At 35.9% G+C, this 18,436-nt stretch overlaps 3 protein-coding genes across 20 annotated transcripts in view; 2 read left to right on the top strand and 1 right to left on the bottom strand.

Annotated features, from left to right (window-relative positions):
• Positions 1–14,438, bottom strand: part of MICAL-like (protein) — a 31,699-nt gene extending 17,261 nt beyond the window's left edge. For 2 of the 3 annotated variants that reach the window (XM_034315941.2, XM_034315943.2), the window contains exons 1-2: positions 11,984–12,372; positions 1,921–2,146 (exon numbers count right to left, since the gene is read on the bottom strand). In XM_034315941.2, the coding sequence (XP_034171832.2) occupies positions 1,921–2,072 (152 nt within the window). In that variant the 5' untranslated portion in view covers positions 2,073–2,146; positions 11,984–12,372. Of the gene's footprint in view, positions 1–1,920; positions 2,147–11,983; positions 12,373–14,313 lie in introns of those variants that run through there. The other variant, XM_034315942.2, reaches the window with a different exon arrangement.
• On the top strand, positions 7,174–10,978 carry LOC117600474 (uncharacterized). 6 transcript variants are annotated; one of them, XM_076692545.1, is made up of 3 exons: positions 7,174–7,752; positions 7,946–8,027; positions 9,723–10,978. In XM_076692545.1, exon 3 carries the CDS (start codon positions 9,999–10,001, stop codon positions 10,350–10,352), a length of 354 nt encoding a protein of 117 aa, XP_076548660.1. In that variant the 5' UTR covers positions 7,174–7,752; positions 7,946–8,027; positions 9,723–9,998; the 3' UTR covers positions 10,353–10,978. The 6 variants fall into 5 exon arrangements, 5 of the variants coding, with proteins under 5 accessions (XP_076548660.1, XP_076548661.1, XP_034171855.2 ...); XR_004580472.2 differs by lacking the exon at positions 9,723–10,978 and adding an exon at positions 9,185–9,645 and having other exon boundaries at positions 7,174–7,789; XM_034315964.2 differs by having other exon boundaries at positions 7,174–7,789.
• A 75-nt stretch (positions 14,439–14,513) lies between the features above and the next one.
• The window catches only part of LOC117600471 (regulator of G-protein signaling 11), a 30,593-nt gene continuing 26,670 nt past the window's right edge, over positions 14,514–18,436 (top strand). For 8 of the 11 annotated variants that reach the window (XM_076692729.1, XM_034315958.2, XM_076692728.1 and 5 more), the window contains exon 1: positions 14,514–14,656. The gene's annotated coding sequence lies outside the window, so the exon portion shown is untranslated. Of the gene's footprint in view, positions 14,657–14,835; positions 14,869–15,175; positions 15,363–18,436 lie in introns of all 11 variants that reach the window. The other 3 variants (XM_076692723.1, XM_076692724.1, XM_076692725.1) reach the window with 3 other exon arrangements.

Here is an 18,436-nt window from a genome sequence, read left to right as displayed (position 1 = left end):
ATTTTCTTAACACATTTTCACGCACACAGTCGTCTTCGCTGCAGGGGCCACCTCGGTCAAGTAAGCGATGACAGAAATGGGATGTCGACTTCTACATTCTATTGAGGCGGCACTTCCTTTGGGTAGCGTAGCGAGAGGATCACCCTGTATCATGTCTGTCACCATTGCCGCCAGGCTTATCTCGTGACACATTGTAGCGCCCCGAACCTTCAGGGCACTAACTGGACAGGCCTGCTTTAAGCCCTGTAGTTACCTTTCGCAACGCTAGTTCAGTTTCAATGAGTATGTCTTCAACGTATTTGTCGATTATAATTAAGGCAATGTCATCTATGTATCTTATAATATGTACACCTGACTCTAATCTAATCTTAAAACCTCATTGTAGACAAGGTTTCTCAAGGTCGAACCCAAGACTGACACCTGGGGTACCTCTCCGTAAACATCGACTCTTTATTTCTCGTTTCCTTGTATCTACGATCAGCCATCGTTTCTTGAGATAGCTTCTCAGCTTGGCAACCAAATATGGTGGAAACTTCCCTGCCTCCACATCCCATATTATGTCACTCTGCCTTAGCGGCGAGCAGACAGTATCCATTGCTTGTCTTCGTTTCATCCTAATATTTCTTTATGTGTGATATTGTTTGCTTCGTAACTTGGAAACCGCGTACCTGAATGCAAGCGACACAATCTAATAGTGAAATGACTTTTCCTATCCCACGCCCATTCATCTCCATGCCATGTTGGTGATGGCGTTAAGTATTCTAAATGCGTTCAATCATAATTCTTGTGAATAGAATTTTAAACTTGCTCTATTTTAATAACACTTCCCCTTAACAGCTCTCCCACCGAATGAGTTTCATAGGCCACGATTGGAGATCGTTATCGCTTTAATGACTATCACCTTGATATTATATTTGTTCTTGAGGTTCTTAATCAGACTATCACTTTTCTTTTAACTGTCTATTTTCATCTTGTGAGCTCTATTCAAATCTACTTGTTCGCTTCGAGGTTTTAGAACATCGTTTAAACAGGCTTGCTCACTTAGAGTCTAAGTGATTTGGTTTCATATAGAGTCACGACATTGTTTTCATACTCTAGCAACTAGCATTATTTGTTTGATGACAACATTGGAGTACGCGATTCTGTTTCTGCGGTGTTTTAACCTCAGTAACAGCAGCTCTGTCTGGCGTAGGGGCCTCCTTAACGCTGAATTCCCCTTCAAGAGTTCTTTTGCGTAGCGTGTCTTTGTCGCCACGGAAACCGAGCGACACTAAGGAGACGACCATGACAGTCTTACGTTTCCACAGTATAACCACATCTTCCTACCTAGAGTGACAGTGAATGATGGTAGAAACGGCCTGTATCTCTCAGAAGACAACTTTGGACGCGCCTGCTCTACACTGTCGGCCTTGTACACGACCTCTCCATATTCGTAAACACCTTGACTCTTATTTTGTAGAAATTATTCACGGCTTTGCCTGTAAGGAATCAATTTCCTTCTACGATTCAGCAATCTTGATGTGGCACCATATGGTCACGTGCCGTGTCTACCCCCTTAAGCGCGCTACTAACTCATCGGTTCAGCATTTCCTAATCTGCTCGAGTATTAGGAACTCATTTTCTTCGCCTGAATTTGCGTTATTTCCTTTGTAAGAAAGTTAGTTTGCATTTTCAGATAGCGATAGTGCCTAGGGTCGCTTGAGTCCTTGTCTGGATATTTTCCATTTCATGGAAAAGGCATTCGAACTAACAAATGCTATAAATGACGTTACAAAATTCAATATTTTAGAAACTTATGTTCATTAAAGTGTTTGTTTTTTTCATGGACTACTGATCTAATTTAAAATAACTAGTACTTATAATTTTAAAATATACAGTATATTTACCATACATTTATAAAATTACTATTTTTTTACTTACATGAGGTCTGGTCTGAAGTGGTGGATCATTGCGCAAAATGCCAAACCATCTTTCCAGGAAGTTGTCATATTTTGCACGTTCACACCAGGATAACCTTCCGTTATTCGTCGACACCAAAGTTCTAGTGCCTTGGTACCTCGTCTTTCTCCCATACTGTATGCTTTTTTTCTCGCTGAATCTTCTTAGTAAACAAGAATATGGTTTTCTTTTCTTTCGCACTGTAGTTCTAAAACAGATATTAAGAAAAAGACTTATAATTAGTTTAAAAGAGTATATTTTGTAATTTAGGCGTAGTAGGTTAATTTAGGAACAAATGCGAAAGTTTCATTTAAATCGTTTTCAAATTTTTCATCATTAAATTTAAGGTGATGCGAGCGTCGAAAACTTTACCAACAGTCTCTAGAGAAATCCCTAGACGCGAGTTTTCAAATTACGTCCTCATTTCTAAACAGAATGTAAAAAAATTTGAGGGACTTGTTCAGAAGGTTCTAAAGAATATTTGTCTGGTCCTTATATTATCCAAATCGTCAAAAACTTATAAAATATTGAAATTGCTGTCTGTCAACGGTCAAGAAAATGGCGGATCGGACTCACCTGCATTGATTTATTCGTAATATAAACATTTCTGTGAATCGTATGTCCAAATATGGACCAGACTGATATTCTTTGGGTCGGATAGAATAATGCGAGTACCCAAGGGATGATGTACAAGTCTCCAGATAGAAGTAATTTGAAAACTACGATTTCGTTGATTGTTTCACTCGCGAAAGACGTCAACAAGGTAAAACAGACCAGAAATTTAGTTTTTCGTTCATTCTGTAGGGCGCAGTTCGTTCGTTTGATTAATAAACAATTGTAAAATTAAAAATAATAATTAAATAATTTTTAATAGAATAATTAAACAAAATTTTGCAATATACCCACGCGGAAATGTAAAGAAATAAACAATTTAAATAGATATAACAATAATTTGATTAATAAACAATTGTAAAATATAAAATAATAATTAAACAAATATTAACAATTATCAGATAGAAATAATTAAATCTGCGGAACCGGTGAAGCGGAACGTCACGCTTGATTGCGCGCGCCGTGCGCCGGTACATGCGCGACCCGTACAGAGGTCAAATCTAATCAGTCTTATCGCGACCGCCAAAGGATACGGATGGATCTGTCAAACATATACCGGTACGGGTTGATACCATGGATATTCGTGCATGGATTTATCAGTGTATTACCACAAGTGTTACTGTGTTTGCCTATACTGTTTCCTATAGTGTTTCCCATGTGTTTTGGAATATTTATACGGATATATTAGTTCGTTTTATGGTGTGGAACCCCATGTACCTGCACGTGCTTTATTGTGTTTTATGGTGTGGTACCCCATGTACCTGCATGTGCTTTATTGTGTTTTATGGTGTGGTTCCCTATGTGCTTTGTCATACTTTTACGGATTTATTAGTGGGTTTTATGGAGTGGTACCCTATGTGTTTTGGCATATTTATACGGATTCATTAGTGGGTTTTATGGAGTAGTACCCTATGTGTGTTGGCATATTTATACGGATTTATTAGTGGGTTTTATGGAGTAGTACCCTATGTGTTTTAGTATATTTATACGAATTTATTAGTAGGCTTTATGGAGTGGTACCCTATGTGTTTTGCTACAATTTTGCAAATATTTTATGGTGTTCTATGGTTTTGATCTTCATGTGTTTTGGGATGTATTTATTTGCATGTGTTTTACCGTATTTTATGATGTAGTTATTCCTATATAGTTTCGCATGCATATTTTTAAATTATAGTATGTATTAGCATATTAACTACAACAAATTGAGAGAAAACATATCGTTCAAGAATCGTGATTTTTATGCTTCCAGATGAGTGCTTTGGCCAGTGGGGGTACCGTTTTTTTGACGAGCCAACAGTCGAGCTATGAATCAATCTAAGATGCGTGGCGAGTGCAGTGGTGCAAGTCAACGATCGGTAAGTCGCATGCTTTAAAGTTCCTCCGGTTCCCATCATGTCGTAGGACGAATGGTCCATAGCGACACGGGAATTGGTTGTAATTTTTATTTTTTGAGCGAGCATAGTGACCCACGAATATCACTGTATTATTTTATACAATGATAATCGTGCAAATTGCTTTTTTTGTGTATTTTATGCCTTAGCTTAGGATAGGGTTTTCTTGTACATATTTACATATATAGATTTCGAGTTTAAAAATGTAGAGAAGTCGGATGACCCTCCGACTTCACAATACACTTTCTTTTTTATATGTACAAGAATTTATTTTGCGATGAGCGGATTTCAATATCAAAGTAATAAGCATGATTACTATTAATTATTATAACTACTTTGATAACGAAATCGCTCTTGAAATCGAAACGTTTTTCCAATTTTACTCGTGAAATTGGCATCAATTTAGTATATGGGCTGGCCCCCAAGGGGGTCGGTATTTGCTCTTCAAGCATTGTATAAAGTTCCCCTTTCGTACTTGAAAGTCATTCTGTCACGTTCACGGTTCTCGACCCTAAACACTCATCATTCGCACTTCAGCATCACGAACTCTATCATATAATCATTTATCCACCCGCATACCCTTGTGTAGTGAAATATTACCCCGTTAGGATTTTCAAGTTATAATAGTGTTGCGAAAAATTTTCAACGCGAGAATAAATATTACCCCGTTAGGATTTTCATGTTTAAGTAGTGTTGCGAAAAATTTTAAACGAGAGAGTAAATATTACCCCGTTAGAATTTTCAAGTTTAGGTAGTGTTGCGAAAAATTTTCAACGGGAGGGTAAATATTACCCTGTTAGAATTTTCAAGTTTAAGTAGTGTTGCGAAAAATTTCCGGCGCGAGAGTAAATATGACTATACACTAACTAGTATTCGGTGGGAATCCTTTTGGTTTTTATTTGATAAAATTAGTTACAAGGATTCCGCGGCATAAGACCGTTAACACCACCTCATGGGAGATAAAACCATGCATTACTAGGCCTTTGCAGGCACAGCCATAGAGTACGGAACATTTAAGTATGTTGCATCCCATACGCTAAGCTGTCTTAAAGTCCTTTTGCCTATACTATGGGCGTCCACCACTCGGACTCGTTGGATGCAACGTGTTCGATGGGTGGGTAGCGCTCTTAGCGAAGGGGTGCACCCTGCCTGGGCCTAGAGCCTTAAACAGGCGGGGTGGGTGGTATGTAGCGTCGGGCGCTAGTCCAGGGGGCCTAAGAACCTCCGTTGCCAACTGATATTAGCAGTGCACCATGTTTTATGTCATAGTTGCTCAATTTTGCTTTTCTGTATTTGTTCTTCAAGCTTTATATTTGCATAGTCGAGTCACTTTTATTAGAAATAAAACCCCCTGGGGGGGCCAGCCCATATCCTAAATCGGAGCCGTGAAATTTCGCCGATATTGTTACTTTTAATAAAGTGAGAATATCATCTTTAGTTTTTGCTAATCATACGTTTTAGCTTAGGCATTTCAGCACACATGAAGAAAACTGGTAGGTGAAAATACCTTTGGCTTTGTTCATTTTTATGCCCAAAGCTCATTCGGGTACTTAGATGTACTCGCGTGGATGGAGGGCGGTGGACAAGGTTTAGTTTTAAGTGTAATACATTTTGGCGACTGACAAAAGTAGTGAACCAATAGTGAACCACAATAGAAGTTCCACATGTGTGTGTGTGGTTAGGATGTGGGATTTGTATCGTTTATTAACAATCTTAACTTACTATAATATTACAAAATACTTATCAAGAATAAATTGAAAAATTTTTACATTAAATAATTCAATAGAATACGAAAATGAAATGTATTACTTTAGCATAATGTTCACTATTATTTGTCAGTCGATTTCAGCAAAAAGGTATGATTTTATTAGAGTGTGAAAGTTGAATTGAACTCGGGTGTCGGAGGCGTCCCGGGACGTTCTCTCTAGGTGTAGGCATTTTTGCACCCGGGTGGTTGTATGAGAACCGTGGAGTGAATTTTTGTGAGAATGATTTTTGCCCTTTTTTAAATATAGCGATAGGCAGGCAGGTAGTTTACTTCTGATGTGATTGAGTTTAGTTTATAAGTAGGCAGGGCCAGAGCAAGCTTTCATGTTTCTCTTCGTATTCTCCTCTAATACGTGAGAAGCTTGTATCTGGGGTTGGGAAACCAAAAATCAAGAGAAAAGATGAAAATGCAATTTAATTAATTTATCAATTAATTAATTTAGCATTCTCTCTTGATTTTTTCAAGGCCAAGCCTTATTAGTTTGTAAGTCGTAGTCGTGGTACTAGACCCGATTACAAAAATGAAGTATTAAAGTGAAAGTGCAGTGAAGTGAAGTGAAATTAAAAAGTGTTTTGTGCTTGGACATTTGCAAAAATTGTGCAGGTATGCGAGTAGCGATTCAAGGGATTGTTGCTCGTTTACGTGTTACGTTTTTACAAATGTCTGAGCAAACGTAAAATTTTCGCGAGTGATTTTTGTGAGGCTATTGCCGAAGAAAGAAGAGGCTATATGCTGAAGAGCCCCGGCAAAATTTGCCCAGAAGAGGGGAACTACTAATGGCTCTCCATCTTCGGATGGGCAGTCATTCTGTCACTATGCTCGCTAATTTGTTTTTTCATTTTTTGTGTTTTTCCTTGAACGGTATGAATAATACCGTCCAAGACGTATTGAACTCGTAAAATGTCGAGTTACTCTCGCATTGGAACTCGTTGAATGGTCAACTCGCGATTTTATTTCCCCTCTTTCTTTTTCGTTTATTGCTTTATTGAAATAAATTATTCTTTTCTTATTGATTTGCACATCAATTATATTTCATGTTCTTATTTTAATTATGTTCTATTTATTTAAAACCTACCCTAAGATTGTAATGGTAATTATATATTCTGTTTCAGCATTTTTCATTTCAGTTGTAATCGAAATTATGATGTTAATTATATTTTCTATTTCAGCATTTTATTGTTGAATTATTTTTTAATTGTTACTGAAATTATGATGTTAATTATATTTTCTATTTCAGCATTTTATTGTTGAATTGTTATTTTGTTAATTGTTACAGAAATTATGATGTTAATTATATTTTCTGTTTCAGCATTTTATTGTTGAATTGTTATTTTCTCAATTGTTTCTGATATTAGGATGCTAATTCTATTTTCTATTTCAAGATTGTATTGTTTAAATTTTTATTTTATGTTGTATGTTTTGAATGGTTTCACGTTCTTATGATTTTAGGGTGGGTCACTAACGTAGCCACCTCCATGTGGTGTGACCTGGTAATTGATATCGTTTTCTAAAGATAACTTTTAGAAAGCGATATCAAGCTAAGAGCTACGATAAAAAGATTTATATATTTTTTAATTGGGAAACAATAGTTTAAATTCAGAAAAGTATTTTCGGGATTGCAATATTACCATATAGAACGTATAACTATAGTAATTTTATAGTTCCTGAAAAAGGAACTTGTATGATTTTTGACTAATTACCTCCTTCTTTTCGAAGTCGGTTAAAAATAAAATAAAAAGAAAATCACAAAATATGGAATTTAGAAAGAACGAAGTTGTTTGATACGCAATGGTAGAAAGAAATCAACCCTGACGAAGATATTTCAAGCAGAGACGTTGTACATCGGAAAGGCCATGACTTTATCCATGACTCTGGTCAGACGCCAGATCTCGCTCTTGTCCACAGAACACATAATTTCTGCTTTTCATTTGATAGAAATTCGCTACGTTGACTAACAAATATTTTTCTTATAACAATTTTCGAGAGGAATTCATTATTGAATGAAAGTAAAAATTTGCATAAATGGAGGGTGGATGGGATGAGGTAGGGCGGGTCTCCAAACCATAGCAACCTCCTCGAGGTGAGAACTGGGCAATCGTTATTATTTGATGACTAATTAATAACTGTATCATTATTTCTATGGTACATTTATTAATCATACAGCAAATAATACGAGCGAATTGGCTACGAAATTTATGCTTTCTTTTCTATTTAATCTCTGTTATATATTTTTCAGGAACTATGCCTTTCAGATTCTGAAGTGTATCACATTGCAACTACAATTTTACGGAACGAAAATTAATAATAATGAATGCATGGTCAGTATTGTTTAATTATGTACTTATACATATAGCTATCGTAGCATACACGTGTCATTTAGGTGTATGCGAAAGGTGATGCGAAGTTGATAGCATGCGATAATTGAGGTGGCGCTTAAATCAGTTTCTGTTCGGCCTAATTTTCGATGAAACGTTGACTGTTTTACCGACAGGGAATTCGAAGTTCGGCTTCTCTGATACAATCGTTATAAATACGAATTTCTGCCGTATCTATAACGTTTCGAATTTTTTTCTTACGACTTATTAATTACCAGGTTTGCCATACCGCAGTCAAATCGTTATTGGCAGCATCGTATATTCGAGTATTTTTAATTTTGCGCCGCCTCGGAAAACTTTGAAATGTATTTGGTATCCTATTTAATGACCAAGTAGATATTATTAATAGCTATGGAATATTGGTATAAATGAAATAGAAATTATTTGACACTTTTTAGTGCATTTCGAAGTCGGATTTGTTTTTTGTTAAAAATTATTTTTTTATTACGTTTTGTGAAGTTAGCACCCCACGGATTCAAAGATCAATTTTTTTATTTAATTCACCGGAACTATTGCTAAATTTTATCAAGAACTGTAGAACTCTTTGGGGTGCATTCAGAACTTTAACAAAAAATTAATTTTTTCAAAAATGAGGTGCCAGCTTCACAAACGTCCGTGGCGATGTGTGCGTCGGCTCGCTTGCCTACCATTTTTCTGTTCATACAACGGGTGAAAATTGTGACATTTGATTCGAGTAATAGGCTTCCGAAATCCATTAATTTATTAGCTTCATTCCGTCGCCAAGCGTAAGTAGATGTACCTTGTAATTCTTTTCCAATGCGCATTCGTCTATCACCACGAACTTCCCGCTTCTTTTCATGTACGATCATGCGAGAATCGAAGGTGGAAATATATAAAATCGGACTATCTTCAGTCGGTTCGGTTTTACAGTATATATGAATTTCTGAATTGCATTCCGAACAACTACCTTTAATCGACAGGAATATCTCGCCAGGATTTCGATTTATTTTGGCATTTTTAAATGCGAAGGGACAGGGCAATTTCAGATGACTCCATAAAATGTCGTATACCGCGTCCGACCAACCAATAACAAGTACGTCGTATTCGCGATCTTTCTATTTTGCGATATTTAATTTCAGATTGTCTCATTCGCTTTTCGACAATGTGACTGATTTCCGCAGAGGTGGTAATACGCAATTTGTTTTACTCATCGACCAATCTGGATCGTCTTTCAAATTGTCTGATACCGTTGTATCGAAACTTTCGTCTTTGGCATATTCCAATGTTTCAATTTTATGTATTTGGTCAAAAACATTATTTCTATTTTTTGACAAATAAAGGTAGATATAATCCTTTGTCATTGTACCTTTTAATGCATGAATGCATGATTCCCTATCACATGGAAAAGACGGATTTTAAAAATATTGAAAATTGATAAAGTTACCTCTTCGGAGTATAAACAATCGGCTGTAACTGTTAAACTATTCAACTACAAACGAAACTTTTTTTACTACAATCAACTACAAACGATATACTACCATTTTCCGAAAAAAAGTCCATTTTTTAAAAGTCGGGTGCCAGGTTCACATAGCCCTCCCTAACGGTCAAAAATCTGCACACTTGTTCTTATATGAATGCGTATGCGTTTCCAATCTTGGAAATCTTCCTGCTTTCCAGATGTTATTACAATCCGAAATACATTTGAGAAACGTAAATAATGCTATCAAAGGTGCTACAACGATGGATAATCAGGAAGAAGAGAACAATGAATGTGATGATTATGACGAATTAATTGCTGGAAATTGGACAGCTTAGGCTGATAGCATATATACACAAGCCCAAGAAATCGCCAACAATTCTAATAATGGCAGTGTTGTAAATGCGTACTACAATGTCGAAGCTGCTAAAAAAATCAAACACCTCATACATTATCTACCTCTGTGGACGGGCATAATGAAGCCTTATTTTAAATGCGGTTCGCAGATTGCTACATCATCCTTCGTTGAAGCAGAATTTGCTCAATTAAAGACTAGGGTATTTAAAAATGAACTACCAAAGCGAGTAGACAAGTTCATTTTGCGTCATCTGGAATATCTTGATGGTCGACTCAGATTAACGTTCAATGCTTCAAATCAAGAAACGATTCTAGATGAAGCTATTTCGAATTTGCAAGATTCTGCTGAAGTATCAGCTGATAAAGTACCTGTAGGATGTATCAATCTGCAAGAATCGTTAAATGAAGCAGAAAATTGGCGATGTAAGATAGAGAAGAAGACATCAGCACGTGATGAAAGCATTGAAATATAACTTTATTGATGCATTGAAATATAACTTTAAAATACCAGGGAATGCCAGTAACAGAATTCTCTGAATCAAATGACTTTTGTTTCAAGTATTTCTTCCTATCTCAAAAAATACACTAGGTTCTGAGAAAAGTTTGTAAGATTATATAATACAAAGAATTTCGAAATCATTTTTGGTTATTCACACCTTTTAATTGATATAATTAACAAAATGGATACTAAAATTTGTTCTTAACATTTTAAGAACGTTCTATGATAAGATACAGAACATAAAATATACTAATATTGGAATCTTAATATGATCATGGCATTTGTCGTAACAGTATCCGTAACTCTTAGGATACCTTAAAGAATTTAATAAAATCATGTATTAATTTTTAATTAATGTGATATTTAACAGAAAGAAAATAAATTGCTTAAATTCTCACAGGTTATTGTGAATCATTCTTTATCATGTTGATTGCTATGCAAAACATCTGATACACATAGTTCTTACGTAAATAAAAAAGTTCGTAATAGTATGCAAATTCAAGTGTTATTTAAATAATAGTCAAAGTGTTAATGGGTAAGATTATTAATCCATAGATATTACTGGTCACGTTGCAGTATAAAATGGAAAACACTAGTGAATAAAGGCTTCATGTAATTTTTTAAAAACTTGAACTTTTAGTATAATACAAAGTAGCACTATATCTCTATATCATTATAATAATTTTAAATTTTAGAAAGATAACATGTAATAGTTTTATCTTTTGAAAATTTTATCCATTCGTTTCCAATTACATAGGGGGAATCACCTAAGGCAGGCCACGTAAACAAATTCTATTGATGGAGTTAACCTTTAAATCTCTTAGGCACCTCTACCAGAGAAAACGTTCTATATACCAAGTAATAGAATTCTCTGAACCAAACGACTTTCGTTTCAAGTATTTCTTTCTATCTCAAAAAATAGACTAGGTTCTAAGAAAAGTTTATGGGGTTTTATAATATAAAATTTAAGTGACCTGAACTTCTTCATATTTTCTTTGTAGGAAAACTTCCCATAACCCTAATAAATTTATCATAAATTTGACATTTCTTATATTTCTAGTGAATCAAAGTAGAAATATAAAGTCAGATATATAATATAAGTACATATATTTTTCATGTTAATAACTACCAACTTAAATTTTCACAACTTTGGAATGATCTTTATCAATTCCTTTATAATGAATATCTATGATGAAAGTTTATAAACTTTACAGTGAGAGTTTAATAAATTTAATAGAAGAACAACACAAACTTTTCCTGGTACCTAATCTTTATATCTTACTGAAAGTTACTTTTGATAATTATTATGTTTTCTATAGAATGAAACTTCAGATCTTTTATTATATACATTGTTTTGTTCCTGTGAATGAATTACTATCTTTTATAGACATCTAATAAGTACAAAATTATTGAAATATCATCATATTACAGCTTAAAGAATGTAAACTTTCTATATTTTAATTTTTCTTTTTATTTGTCCCACACTACTGTCCAAAAACATATGTAGGTAATTTCAATCTATTGATACTTAAAAGAAAAGAATTTTCTTTGCTTTTGAAATTTTCTCTTTTGTGTATTTTATTTATCCATACGGAGATCCGTTACCTTACGTCATTCGCATGACCCGTTTTACTTCCATCAACAGTTTTAATTCCCTATGGTTTTTCCTTTTTAAACGAACACGAATAGCACCATATTTCTTCGATTTTCTTAATTTCATGTGATTACACTATAGATTTGTTTTCTCCTCATTATCAGTACACTAAATTGTATCACAATTTTTCTAACCTTAATAGCATAGAAAACTAATATAAACAGATATTTCAAACACAATGATACAACATTCAGAGCGTATTCTTTTTTTCTGTACACATCAAATATATTTACACTTTCAATTACGAAAATATCAGCACTGTTTTGTGAGAACCGACAAGAACACTACAACATGGCACGCGTGCGTTCCAGCAACTGAACGCCACTGAATGCTACAGCTATAAGCATCGTAATCGTACGTTAGTTTACACATCTTTCGCTCTCTCTTTTTAGTCCTTTCCTGGGGCGTCAAATAGGGCATGGTAGTTTTTTTTAATTTTATTCGCAAAATTACTTTTTCCAATTGTTACAGAAAGCATTTAACAAAAGGTAATGGGGGGTAAAGGTGGGGGTCAACCTCAAGCTGCACTTCGCAGAAAGGCCCTGTTCTAATCGTTAGTTAATTATTTTGTTTCAAAAATTGAAATTTATTCTAACTGAAATTAAATAACACTTAATCACAAAAGAAAAATAATGACGTACAAATAAATATTCTTAAAGAACAAACATCGAAAAAGTACATATTTTAATGAATTTAATGACTTAAAGAGTTTAAAAAGAGAGGATTCATTTTTGCAATAACAATTAGGTCAAAAATTTAGTAGATTTTAAACTTTAGAATTTTTTTACATAGTACATAAGCGGAAGATTTACGAGGGAAACTACCCAAGTGTAACGCTCATTTATTAATGAAACTGCTACCTAGTAGAGCTCATCAAGCTGAACACACCTATACTCCATTTTGGGGGTAGACGGCTAATTGTTTAAAAGATATTAACAATTAAAGTTAGTTACTCCTTGTATTGAGAACTATAACGAACTCACACATACAAAAGGTTAGTTCTACGGTTAAACATATGACTCGCAATCTAAAGGTCCATGGTTCAAATCGTTGGTTCCCAACTTTTTTTTTTAATGGTAATTTGTCTCTTTTTAAATAACTATTACAGCTGTGCTATAATCAGTGCATTTATTAATAATTAATTACATACACTGCAATTTTTAAAGAATTTAAGTTCAGATGTTTTTGATAGAATTTAAAATAGGATAGAGATGAGAATGAGGTGAATGTTATAGAAAATGTCCTGATAGTTATATACCACACTTTCCTCTTAACATATATAGATCGTTTAAGAAACGGTAATAAATAAGTGAAAATGTGATTTGTTAAACTTTTGCAGTTGTTTGATCTATTATATTCTATTTAATATGCATCTTTTACTTGAAACAGATGCATATCCATTCTATGTAATTATTATAATCTGAACTTATATTGAACTTTGTACATATCAATAGCATAAACAATGTTTATATTTAAGGATTTGTTTAATGTTTTCCGATTATTTATAATCTTTGCCGAGTATATTTATTTTAATTTATTTATTTAACAGGATATATATCAGGTTATAGATTTTGGAAATGTGGAATTCTGAAATTTTTAAACTGGAATCTCAAGGTCTCAAAGTTTTAGAATTTTAGAATGATGAAGAAACCAATCCACATTTTTGTGGAGACTAAGTCCAACCTGTCCCTAACTAGTTTCGCAAATGAATCCATACTTCCATATTTAATTAATCTTCAAAATTATTATTCTCAAAAACAAATTCCTAAATAAAAAAAAATAATATTTCTAGTTTCTTATATCCACTAAAATTTACACCAATAAATCACCCTAAATTCCATAGCATCCCACATACCACCCCAGTATTCACATTATATATATCCGTCGTCGATAAAGTTCCGAGTAACTCGGTTGCGCAGTCTTCTCTGACGAAAGGGTGGTAGGAACGGGGAGGCTATGGTCATCGAAGGGGTGACTCGGCTGCTCAGCCCAAAGTGCGCGGTAACAACCGAACATCTCCGAGTACACCCGAAGCGAAACCGAACGACTGGAATCCTTCTCCGACGACATCATGTCTGCGGGGTTCGACCTCCGCAAAGCGATGATCAATATTAAAACTCCATTATCACTAAACGACTCCGATTAATCAATCTTTGAAATCAGTAAACCTAACCAGTATCACCAGTAAAAGTGATGTAAGAAATAATCCAGTGTAGTGATCGGTAGAGGCGAGCCCGCATCCCGAGGAACGTGAAAAATTCTTGAAGGCATGTGTACATACAAGTGGTAGGGGGGTGTAGGATTCTGCAGTTTTATTGTTGTGTCTGGCCAGCCTCTTTCCCTGCAGATTGGCAGTGTCCGTCGCAAAATATGCTCGGTATAGAGGCGGTCGCTGCGTCGTTGTCGTGGTTGGTACTAGTGCTAGCGTCAGTGCTGCTGGTGGTGCTGGTGCTGGTGATGAGAATGGTGTAGCGCGGGTGTGGGCGCGCGGTGCTGCCTTCAGTGCGGACGGTGGCTTTAGACTCGAAGCTGCGGAAGAAGGGCCGTGAGCTCGGCTGTGCTCCGATGGCCTGATATAACATCACGGGACGCGTATATGAAGCTACACTGCCCTGACTCGTCGAGTGAGTAAATTATTCCTTATTGTGACCGCGACAGGAATCCTCGCTTTCTTATTAAGTCGCGCAATGTCAACATTGACTCGTCCTTGTATGCCAATTTTCACGCGTGTTCTGTGTCAAGGATATCTTCCTTTTATGCCATTTTGTGCAGTGTAATTCAGGTGATTTTCTGTGCTTTCTAGTAAGGAGAGGATGTGTCCCATGCAACTACCAGGGTGGGTTACAATACTTTCACTTTTTTATTGGAATCCTGGAATTTTTTAATCTTAGAATTTTAGGAATTTGAATAATTGGCCAATTTTTATTGAGACGATCCCTGTGTGCCATAACGTTTAAACAGTGGCCTTTGTCCACGCGATATCGCGTGATCGGCAATTTTGTGTTGACGATTGATCACGGGACATCGCGTAATATGTTAGATCGATTTTTGGTAGTCAATAAAAATTATAAATAAATAAACGCCAGTATTTGTTCGATTTATTTATGTCTATTACTTTTTTTTCTTATTGTATTGTTTGTTAGTTTGTTTCTATCACTGTGAAGAATGGGCAGAGACGAATTGTAGATACATAATACGGTATGAAGAGGCCGCAATAAATATCGACCACGTATTCCAATGGTGAACGAAAGCTTTTAAGAAAGTGAACCGGGTCACGGTGCAGCTTTTCCTCTAACGCATACAAGAAAATTAAAGGAAGAAAAGCTATCCGTGAGAAACATGAAATTTTTCATCGATTTTATGCAGCTTCTATAGCTTGCGGTTTATTTCGAAATTTATTCTTCCCCTTTGTTATTGAGGAAATGACGCATGAGAATAAGGTTATCGTTGAAATTTTTTTCTAAATAAAAGTAGTTTATTGCTAGTCGGAGTGTGTATTTGATATCGACATTGCTATAGTAACGAAAGGTACGATTGTGCTTCCGTATTATTGAACTACTACCTTCTCGTGACTCAATGTAACTACTTTTTTCTTTTTTTTTTGTAGAGTTTACTGTTGCAATAACTACATAATTACAAGATAATTAGAAGAATTAATTATAAAATGAATGCTATTGTGACAAAAAGCAATGTCCGGAAAATTGCGATGCTTGGTAGATACAATTTTTTTGAACCCTAGTACATCGAACAGAAAGTTATTTTGACCTAGTATGCAATACATAGTGAGCAAGACTTAGTACATATTCGGCGTATGAGAATTAACATTTCAAAACACAAATTCTAATTTTAGGATTTCGAAATTTCAAAATTATTAGTTTCAAAGTTTCAAAATTAAAATTTGCTGAAGTTATGGGAAAGGCCCCTGCAATTTTGATGATTTTTGAATATATTATAAAATTCGACGTTTTAAGAAACTTTTTTCCTCTAATCTATATGTCAGACTCGCTTAGTTCCCGAGATATTCGCGAAAACCTGTGAGCACTACTACATTGATTTTCGCCTGTACGTATACGTTCGTAGCCATGTGTCGTCGGCAAGCGACCCTCGCTTATCTAGTGTTACTGTCAACAGCACCACATGGTCCGGATACCATTCATATAACGAGTGAGCTTAAAAATCAAACTTAACAAAATTCAATAATTTTTAATTTTGATATGCCGTCCCGCGGTGACCGAAATATTAACTTAACTTAACCTATGCTAACTTAAACGAACACTTAAACGACCATTCAATGCTGAGATGCGGTCCTTTAAGTGTTAATCTATTAATTAGGTTAAATAAATTATAGAAATCTACATTTTCAGCAACTGTTTCCTCTTATCCGTCTAAAATAGGTTAGGTTAGGCTAAATTAATATATCGGCCACGCAAGTTAAAATTCAAAATTATTGGATCTTAAATGCCCCAGACTGCGCTGTTTAAGGGTTTAAAAATTCATTGCAGTTTCACTATAAAAGCTGCCTAATTCCTGATAAATTGTTCAATTCGGCAACATTAGGTATAATACCAAAAATGATTACATACGATAAAACAAAATAAAAATACATTCACGTACATTACTAATTATTGTAATGATTATAATATACATTGTATATACCGAAACCAGTATACATATTTGTATTGAATTTTGAAATTTTTCAATTTTGAGCATCAAATTTTGAAATTTGACTATTTCGAAAACTAACATTAAGTTTTGACATTTTTAAACTTTGCATTCTGAAACTTCGAAAACCTAAAAAATATTATATGTATATATTGTCTTCATTATGTAGGTCCACTTCTTGCATTATATTGAAAAATACAGTTTAAAAATTAAAAAATTCCGTGTTAACAACCGTGTTAAAATTTAATTAAAAAATATATAACAACAATAATACTCTTATTGCAACGCTAATGTTCATTTTTTATACTGAAAATAGTGAAAAATTTACACAGTAATCTTTTGGAACGAAAGGTTACATAGAAAATGATATTCTAAGACCTTATTATGAGAATATTATTAATAAGTTTACAGACATCAATATTAGAAAAAAATTGTTAATTTTTAAAAATAATTTAATGCCTATTGATTTTTCATTGTTTTGTAATTTCAAATTATAGTTATAATAATTAACACAACTTCAAAAACTGTGGTTTCTTTGACAAATATCACCCTCGTTCTTGTTTGGATAAGAAGGATCCTCAGCCTTCGGATCGTCGCTACGACGGCAGTCACACCAATCTCCGCTAGACGACTGGTCCTGCTCCAGTCCCGGTCGGCGGCAAGCACGTGTGTGTCATCAGCAAAACACGTGATGCTTACCCCGTCCGGGACCATGGCCCACAGAGCTCAGTTGTACCCCACATTCTACAATGGGGGCCCCATACGGGACCTCTGTCGACGCCCCTCCTATAGGTGCGTCCGTCTCGGCCCACATATTCGATTAACTTATCCCGTAGGTAGTGCCCTATCATTCTCCTCAGGTAGGGGGGCACTACATAATCGACTAGTGCCCCCATTATCGTCCCATGGAGTAGGGTGTTAAAGGCGTTTACAATGGCGAGCGAAACGCCCAACGCCACCCCGGCCCCGGGATATGGCCGAGTCGCAATGGGAGCGGAAAGGTTCTGAAAACATTTTGTCGATCTCGTACCCCACCTTGAGCGGCAACCCATCCTTGACCGATACGCGGTCAAATTAGCTTGACCTTATCTTAGGGGTAGCCGTAAAACCCACATAACTAAGGCCATTGACTGCCTTTTCCACCTAAACTAACCTTTCATTTATTTTTATTTGCCGGAGGGGAAATACAGTTACGTACGCGCGGAGCAGCCCCTTTCGCACTACATATTCGGCTAAAGGACGACCGGGCAGTGTGGGACTCATACCACCCACGAGGAGTGGCACCCTATCCACTAAAATCCCTCCCCCGCGTGAGGGTGTACTTCCGAAAGGCCACTCCACCGTATGGCAGCCAAACTTCGCATTTATAGTAATTGAGGGATGAGAAATCGAATGAGACCATTTTCACAAAACGCACAACGGTCGCGGTGCGGGGCGGGGCGGGGCGGTTGTGGTACGGTACGGTCGCAGCGCAGACATAACCCGGTGGGGTGCGGCGGAGGTAGGAGGAAGGAGGCTCGGAGCACGGGTTGAGATGTTTCTGCGGCAGACGACCGCGGTACACATCTCGTCCGTCGAACACTCGGAGGAAAGCCGTGGGAATCCAAAAATATAGCTAATCGTGTCCCTTTCTCACTCATCTGGAGATTCGCTTCCGAGTACAGATCTGCCTGTTCCTGACTCGCGGCGCGGTATATATATGCTCGCGAGGCCGTCTGCCTCGCGAGTTTCGCGGTTCTCGC

This window comes from Osmia lignaria, chromosome 15 (genome assembly GCF_051020975.1).
Source record: "Osmia lignaria lignaria isolate PbOS001 chromosome 15, iyOsmLign1, whole genome shotgun sequence".
Taxonomy (NCBI): domain Eukaryota; kingdom Metazoa; phylum Arthropoda; class Insecta; order Hymenoptera; family Megachilidae; genus Osmia; species Osmia lignaria.
Note: the sequence above shows the minus strand (reverse complement) of the source record. Positions and strands in the feature narration are given on the sequence as shown.

What these genes read in the sequence shown, in the direction of transcription:
- LOC117600474 (XM_076692545.1), top strand. Translation starts at nt 9,999, where the DNA reads ATGAAGCCTTATTTTAAATGCGGTTCGCAGATTGCTACATCATCCTTC.